The sequence below is a fragment of the Mobula hypostoma genome, chromosome 2 (genome assembly GCF_963921235.1).
Source record: "Mobula hypostoma chromosome 2, sMobHyp1.1, whole genome shotgun sequence".
Lineage (NCBI taxonomy): Eukaryota > Metazoa > Chordata > Chondrichthyes > Myliobatiformes > Myliobatidae > Mobula > Mobula hypostoma.
In genome coordinates this window covers 52,471,056-52,479,952 of record NC_086098.1, presented here as the reverse complement: position 1 = coordinate 52,479,952, position 8,897 = coordinate 52,471,056, and the positions used below count along the sequence as shown (strand labels likewise).

At 41.2% G+C, this 8,897-nt stretch overlaps 1 protein-coding gene across 1 annotated transcript in view; it reads right to left on the bottom strand.

Moving 5' to 3' along the window:
• Window positions 1–7,700: 7,700 nt before the first annotated feature.
• Window positions 7,701–8,897, bottom strand: part of LOC134340157 (meprin A subunit alpha-like) — a 123,170-nt gene continuing 121,973 nt past the window's right edge. The window contains exon 15 of the mRNA XM_063037070.1: window positions 7,701–7,828. Within this exon, the coding sequence (XP_062893140.1) occupies window positions 7,716–7,828 (113 nt within the window). The 3' untranslated portion in view covers window positions 7,701–7,715. The remainder of the gene's footprint in view (window positions 7,829–8,897) is intronic.

Sequence of the window (8,897 nt, the reverse complement as noted above, 5' to 3'; positions counted from 1 at the left end):
ATAACACTGACCTATACACGCGTTCTTATCAATAACACACTGGGCGAGTTTCTGTTCAATGCTTTTAAGAAGCGACTCTGCGTCCAACCCTTCTGCTGGAGTGAAGTGCAAGAATTCTTCAAGCACTGTTTTGTTATTCAAATACCGCACCACCACTGATATTTGCTCCTTTTTACTCAAGTCTTTACTTCCATCCACCATGATGGCAAAATATCCAGCCTCCTTGATTTCTGCACTTATTTGACGTCTGACCATATCTGCCATAATACCCATAATTTCAATTTGGAATTCATGATGGGTGTTTTTTGCATTTCTAGGATTGTCCTCTATTTTTTTAGCTGCAGTCTTATCAAATTTTCCAATTACACTGAGCAACTCAACAAAGTTTCCCCTATTGCCAGATCCATCATCCTCCAGGTGTCCTTGCTGGGCAATGCCTTGGCACACAGTATAGCATAGAGACTCAACCACTGCTCTCATATACTCAGGAATTTCTTGGACAATCTTTGCATGTCCTTTATCAAGCATATTTCCCAATCTTGAACCATCTTGTTTTCTCAATCTGAATTCAGCCCATGCCTCCATAGCAAACTTATGGGCTGCATTTACATGGTGGCTTTTGAAAGCTGTTGTAGCTTTCCACCAGTTGCAGTAACCTGGTGACAGTGAAAGTAGACTCAGAATGGAACCCATGTCCTCCACACAGGAAATGCTTGCATGCAAAGCAGAATGTAGAATCTTTTGTGATTGAATATTCCAGCCAGGAGTACAGGTCAAACCAGCCACGAATACTCCTTTGCTGATTGCCAAACTGTTGCGAAGGGTATTTTTTCAATGCTGGCCGACGGGGTCCTTCCTCAGGCTGCTGGCTATCATCCCCAACAGTATTCCCACTCGCACTAAGAGCAGCTTCATCCACGTTCTCTTCCAAATCCCGCTCCATTTCTTGTTCCTCTATTTCGCCCTCACACTCTTTCAATGAACTGCTGTCGTCCTCATCCCGACTTACTTCTTTCTGCATGTCACTTTCAATTCAGACAGGCTCAGGCTGAGGCACAACTGATTCCTCTGGATGAGGTTGTATTCTGACTAAAAATCGATCCATTTTTCACACCGGCCAAAATAATGCACGAGCCAGGCCCACGTTCGCTTGTAAAAGCACAATGTGCACGTGTGGCATCCGATAGTCTCGCGAGACCACGGATCTGCGCCTGGATGTACACTATCAATCTCTCGCATGAGTGACAGTGAGTGACATCACCACCCTAAGTGATCTTAGATCAGCTTAACTGATCTGAGGACAGCAACGGCAAGACATTGACAGCGAATGAATAAGCAGAAGTGTAGACAGAGTTTATAACTTTATTGTGTTGTCAATAAAGTATAACGAAAACCAATTTCCACCAGGATCAATAAAGTATGACAATGACTATGTGTTACGTAACCGGCAACAATGAACATCAATCGAGACAGGTTATATAAAAACAACCAAACATTTATTAAACATAGATAAACGATAGGGAAAAAAACAAACAAAAACTTTAACCGGAAGTTAACCGCTATGCAGCCATTCAAACAACTCGTCACTCAGCACTGGTTTCTTAAAGCGCTAAATGCGAAAACAGTTCTTAAAGCGGTACAGTCAGATATAGTTCTTAAAGCGATAAATTTGAAAATCCAACAGATTTATGCGTTCAATTGGGGAGAGACTTCTCTGGAGAAGGATTTCTTCACAGACGCAACTTTCCTGCTGGTTCCTGTCCACAGAATTCACGTGGCGGTAAATAAACAGTTTAAACCAACTGACCTTAAATTCTTTTAGAGAGAGAGAGCAAACCTTTGCATGAACTCTTTGCTCTTTTTGGCAAGAGTTATCCTCGATGCAGGTAGCTACTCCTCCAACAAAGACTCAATAAGGTCGATCCTTTACTAAACTGCCAAATGATGCCAACTCCTCTCGATCCTTCGGTCCTGTACTTCGTTAAATACTTCACTCTCCCTTCTACTGTTGGAATTGAATAAATCAACACGTCTAGCAAAAATTTCCAGTCCAATAATATGGTATCTTGCAATAGAACACAATTCTCCATTTTAAAAATGAAACTGCATCACAAAAACAAACACGCAACAGAAACGAAGACACAGCACGTTCTACCTGGAAATCTACAAACTAAAAGCCAACTGCGTCACCTGGGTCGACCGTTATATAGCCATGTTGCACATTGTCATCACGTGACTGCACATTGGCAGGAAAATTACATGAGGTGACCCCCAAAAGACCATTACATCATTCTCACAAAAAAAAAACACATCTCCTTGAGCATGTAACAATTGCTGCATGAGTGCAATGGTAATTGGGGGCACAGTTTCACTAGATCAACTGGAGAAAAAAGCTGTATTCAAAACTATACAGAGAAAGCAAAGCAGCTGCAGTTAATTTCTTGGTGGTGCTATGTGGTGTTATTGCAATTTCTGCTGGGGCTATAGCCCCAGCTAGCACCACCTTAGTGCCACCCCTGGGGCTTGTCCTTTAGTATGCTTTAGAAATTGCTTCATTGATAATTTGGAGCTGCAAATGTGTGAACATGCAAGATTGCCTGTGTACTGCAACTCGATGACTAAAGTTGGCATAAACTTGCTTCTGAAGTGAAGGTGATATACGAGTCCCATTTCCAGAAAAGTTGGGATATTTTCCAAAATGCAATAAAAACAAAAATCTGTGATATGTTAATTCACGTGAACCTTTATTTAACTGACAGAAGTACAAAGAAAAGATTTTCAATAGTTTTACTGACCAACTTAATTGTATTTTGTAAACAAACACAAATTTAGAAATTGATGGCTGCAACACACTCAACAAAAGTTGGGACAGAGTTAAAATAAGATTGAAAAGTGCACAGAATATTCAAGTAACACAGGTTTGGAAGATTCCATATTAAGCAGGCTAATTGGTAGCAGGTGAGGTATCATGACTGGGTATAAAAGTAGCGTCCATCAAAGGCTCAGTCTTTGCAAGCAAGGATGGGTTGTGCTCACCCCTTTGTGCCAAAATTCATAGACGATTGTTAGTCAGTTCAAAAGGAACATTTCTCAATGCAAGATTGCAGAGAATTTAGGTCTTTCAACATCTACAGTACATAATAATGTGAAAAGATTCAGAGAATTCAGAGACATCTCAGTGCGTAAAGGGCAAGGTCGGAAACCAGTGTTGGATGCGCGTGATCTTCGAGCCCTCAGGCGGCACTGCCTAAGAAACCGTCATGCTACTGCAACAATTACAACCACCTGGGCTCGGGAGTACTTCAGAAAACCATTGTCACTCAACACAGTCTGTCGCTGCATCCAGAAATGCAACTTGAAACTGTATTACGCAAGGAGGAATCCATACATCAACTCTAGGCAGAAACGCTGGCAAGTTCTCTAGGCCCGAGCTCATCTCAGATGGACCAAAAGACTGTGGAACCGTGTGCTGTGGTCAGATGAGTCCACATTAGTTTTCGGAAAAAATAGGCGTCGAGTTCTCTGTGTCAAAGATGAAAACGACCATCCAGATTGTTATCAGCGAAAGGTGCAAAAGCCAGCATCTGTGATGGTATGGGGGTGCATCAGTGCCCACGGCATGGGTGAGTTGCATGTATGTGAAGGTACCATTGACTCTGAGGCGTATATTAGGATTTTAGAGAGACATATGTTGCCATCAAGGCGACGTCTCTTCCTGGGACGTCCATGTTTATTTCAGCAGGACAATGCCAGACCACATTCTGCACGGGCTACAACAGCGTGGCTTTGTAGACACAGAGTGCGTGTGCTTGACTGGCCTGCTGCCAGTCCAGATCTATCTCCTATTGAAAATGTATGGCGCATCATGAAGAGGAGAATCAGACAACGGAGACCACGGACTGTTGAGCAGCTGAAGTCTTATATCAAGCAAGAATGGACAAAATTTCCAATTGCAAATCTACTACAATTAGTATCCTCAGTTCCAAAACGATTAACAAGTGTTATTAAAAGGAAAGGTAATGTAACACAATGGTAAACATGCCTCTGTCCCAACTTTTGTTGAGTGCATTGCAGCCATCAAATTCTAAATTTATGTTTGTTTACAAAATACAATTGAGTTGGTCAGTAAAACTATTAAAAATCTTTTCTTTGTACTTTTGTCAGTTAAGTAAAGGTTCACGTGAATTAACATATCACAGATTTTTGTTTTTATTGCATTTTGGAAAATATCCCAACTTTTCTGGAAATGGGGTTTGTAGATTAAACACTTTTCCCTTTGTCCTGCAGAATAGATCCACTTCAGGGGAAATCTTATTGGGCAAAGCGGTGAAAAAGACTGAGAAATATGCTGGGCGATTGACAGAGTTTTGTTTGATACCTGTCTGTAATAAAATAAGATCTTCTTTGGTCGAGCAGGGGAGATTTGATCGAGGTCTACAAAATTATGAGGGGTATGGATAGGGTAAATACAAGCAGGCTTATTCCCCTGAGGTTGGGTGGGACGACAACTATGGGTCAGGGTTAAAATTAAAAGGTGAAAAATTTAAGGGGAACATGAGAGGAAATGTTCACTGAGAGGATCATGAGATTGTGGAACGAGTTGCCGATACAAGTACATACGAGCTCAATTTCAACCTTTAAGAGAAATTTGGATAGGTACATGGTTTCTATAAAGGAAAATCTTACCTGACAAATCTGTTATAGTTCTTCCAGGAAGTAATGGGCGGGGTGGTCAAAGGAGAGGCAGCGGATGTTATTTACTTGGATTTTCAGAAGGCATTTGATAAGGTACCTCACAGGAGGCTGTTTAACAAGATAAAATCCTATGGTGTTACAAGAAAGATACTGACATGGATAGAAGAATGGCTGCCAGGCAGTACGCAGTGAGTGGGAATAAAGGGGGCCTTTTCTGTTTGGCTGCCAGTGACATATGGTGTTCCTCAGGGGTCAGTATTGGGACTGCTACTTTTCACATTGTTTGCCAGTGATTTAGATAATTGAGTTGATGGCTTTGTGGCAAAGTTTGCAGAAGATATGAAAAATGTGGGAGGTGATGCTGAGGAAGCAATGTGATTGCAGCAGGACTTAAGCAAATTGGAAGAATGGGCGAAAACATGGCAGATGGAATACAGTGTTGGGAATTGTATGATAATGTATTTTGGTGAAAGGAATAATAGTGCAGATTATTATCTAAATGGGGAGAAAATTCAAACATCAGAGGTGCAAAGGGCGTTATTATCTGAATAGTGGCCAATGCTGAAAAGGGGAGGTGCAACGAGACCTGGGTGTCATTGTACACCAGTCATTGAAAGTGGGCATGCAGGTACAGCAGGCGGTGAAAAAGGCGAATGGTATGCTGGCATTTATAGCGAGAGGATTCGAGTACAGGAGCAGGGAGGTACTACTGCAGTTGTACAAGGCCTTGGTGAGACCACACCTGGAGTATTGTGTGCAGTTTTGGTCCCCTAATCTGAGGAAAGACATCTTTGCCATAGAGGGAGTACAAAGAAGGTTCACCAGATTGATTCCTGGGATGGCAGGACTTTCATATGATGAAAGACTGGATCGACTAGGCTTGTACTCTCTGCAATTTAGATGATTGAGGGGGGATCTGATTGAAACATATAAAATTCTAAAGGGATTGGACAGGCTAGATGCAGGAAGATTGTTCCCGATGTTGGGGAAGTCCAGAACGAGGGGTCACAGTTTGAGGATGAAGGGGAAACCTTTTATGACCGAGATGATGAGAAACTTCTTCACACAGAGAGTGGTGAATCTGTGGAATTCTCTGCCACAGGAAACAGTTGAGGCCAGTTCATTAGCTATATTTAAGAGGGTGTTAGATATGGCCCTTGTGGCTAAAAGGATCAGGGGGTATGGAGAGAAGGCAGGTACAGGGTTCTGAGTTGGATGATCAGCCATGATCATACTGAATAGCGGTGCAGGCTCAAAGAGCCACATGGCCTACTCCTGCACCTATTTCCTATGTTTCTATGTTTAAGAGACCTCGTGCAAGACTCCCAAGTTGAGGCTCTGGTAAAGAAGGCAAATGCAATGTTGGCATTTATTTCAAGGGGAATAGAGAAGTTTGTACCTGCTGCTGTTGTGACTTGCAGGCAAACTCTTATTGCATATTGTTGTTAAGTTAGAAAAGCCATTTGTTCTAAATGAGCTAGATTGGGTGACATAGCAACCTTACAATGTTATCAAATTTTCTCACCCATCCCCCTCCCTGGCTCCCAAGAATTTTCAGCCAATGTACTTTTTGCACTGATTGGCCTAAAACAAATCATTCTTCCCTGAATCCCCACACCCCAAATTTCTATTGCATTCCTTGAGGCATCTCCAGTTGTGTATATACTTTCAAAGTCATATTGTGGTGTATTAAGAAACTTTGCTTAAATACATTATCAACGAACACATGCAACTTGCAAAGACTACAGAAAGTTTACTGGTACAGTGCATGCTTTAATTTACTAATGTGATCACTGATCTTCAGTGGCAGAGTGGAGATATGTCTCTATCAAGGAAGGTGTAAGATGCTGCTTCCCTGCAGGTCACCCTTGGGCAAGGTGTAGCACCTGCTTACCCACCCCCTCCCCCGCCGATCAGGGTCACATGGGAGCAGGTGGTGCATCACTGTATGAGTAGCTGGTATATAAGAACATAAGAAATCCTGGTTATGCAACCACTGACGCCAGGCGGACAATCTCTTAAGAGTACTGATAATGGCTGCGGTCACCCATGTTGTAAAGACACTGGCCAGAAGAAAGCAGTGACAAACCACTTCTGGAGAATTTTCCAAGAAAAATCATGGTCATAGACCACGATCGTGCACATCATATGACACGGCGCCAGATGCTGATGATGACGATGGTGATCTGCCTCTTTCACACGTGGCAAATTTATAACTTCCAGAAATCGCTGGAGATGTTCAATTAAAGCTACTGCGTAAATTCTCAACACCTCTCTTCAAATAGAACACTAACTCTCCTACTTGGTGGCATTAAATTAACTAAAGATGCATGAGACTTCAAACCCATTTATCTTTTTTTGCACCTTATATGTTTGATTATCATTTCCTCCTAAGATGTCCCTGGCACAAAAGAACACTTCCACAGTGCTCTAAATCAGTGCTGAATACTTCCTAGATCTTCCTATGCTCATTGATCTTTACAATGTGTCTAGTATATTGATGATCAACCATTTTACACAAGTTCTTTTTGCATCCACTCCCCTTTAAATCAGATTCCTTGTAAGGTAGCTACTAAATTGTTTTCTTACACAGTTCGTCATCTCATCTGAACTCACTTTCTATAGACCAGGACTCCCTTGCTCAACCAGCCTTGTTGTCTGCTTTAACTCTGAGTTATGTTAAAGAATAAATTCACACACAAGCTTCAGGAAATGTGAACAGGCATAATGATTTATTGTAAAAGCTCTGCAAAGCAAAGCAGTGCTTAACAGTTTGACTCAATTACTTATTACATGCTTTATTATCCATAATACAATTAGAAAAAATAGTAATGTCTAATGTGAGGAGATGCAAATACAGCCAAATTTCATGAAATTACCATTGAACACAAAACTCGTGCAAGTTCTTGCAAGACATTAAAAGATTTGTAAATTAGTGAAAATTTCAATTTATAATCCACCTATGAGCATTATGATGATTTAATTTCGTTTTCTGGCAATTATGTTAATAATAGCAATAGTCAACACCAGCACACCTGCAATTGCCCCAACCAGTACTCCCAGGACTGTGCCATGAACCTGTGCTCTCTCACAGCGATCACCAAAGTGCTGGTGTATTTGAGTTGACGCACACCTAAAACAGAACAACATTACAGAGTATGACATAACAATATCGCACAAACAACAGCCTTTATGTCCAACAGTTTAATGCTGGTGCCTACAGTATGTTCCATACAGATCCCCCCATCTAACAGCTTCCAAGTTCACTAACACATCTTTTCTACAGTCTTCATGTGCTTACCTAGGTTTCCCAGTGAGCAATAGTTCTCTACTATACCAATAATGCAAACTATGTAGAGCCGTAACAAGCAACTCTGAGAATGTGTCATCAGATAATGGCCAGGATAAGTTGTAAGGAGCAGTTTACCCAGTGGCCCTGATCTATAAGAGCAACTTCTGAAGTTACAATTAATTATTTCTGGTCATACTAATTTCATGTTCTGCACTTTGTTTGAACTTGACGATGAAACTGGAAAGAGATATAGGGCATTAGGGAGAATGGTAGTTTAGGCTGCGAGGGCTATCCAAACAAAATGGATTGCTTAGTCCTCCCATTTCGCTCTTTTCCACAGATGCGACCTGACCTGCTGTATTCCTCCAGCATGTTGTGTGTGTTGTTTGGATTTCCAACCTCTGCAGGCTTTATCGTGTTTGAATCTTGCCCATCTTCTATCAAACACAAATATAGGGAAAATTCTATTCTCGCTCGGAGCTGCACATGTCCCTAAAGATTATACTGTGTTAAAGATTGTTGCATGGGACTAATGGGTCAGATAGGCAATATCTATCAATAAAGTTGAACTAATGCTAGCATGGGGAATACAACGTGGTCTTGATGATCATCAATATTCTCTTGCCCAGCAGTGTCATATATTTGTATACTTTTTTTTGCTACAACGTTTATAATCATGCCATTATTACAGGTATACTTACAATGTTTAAAAAGGTATTCACACAGCTACATGGAAACAAAATGATGAGGGAAAAGAGACAAATGCAGGCAAATAGCATTACCTTAGATGTGCAACTTGGTTAGCATAGACAAGTTGAGCTGTATGGACTATTTGATATCAAATAACTCTATCAACTTAGTAGGACATGTGTCCTATTGTCATGTGCTGTAGCAAATTCAAATATTGTTG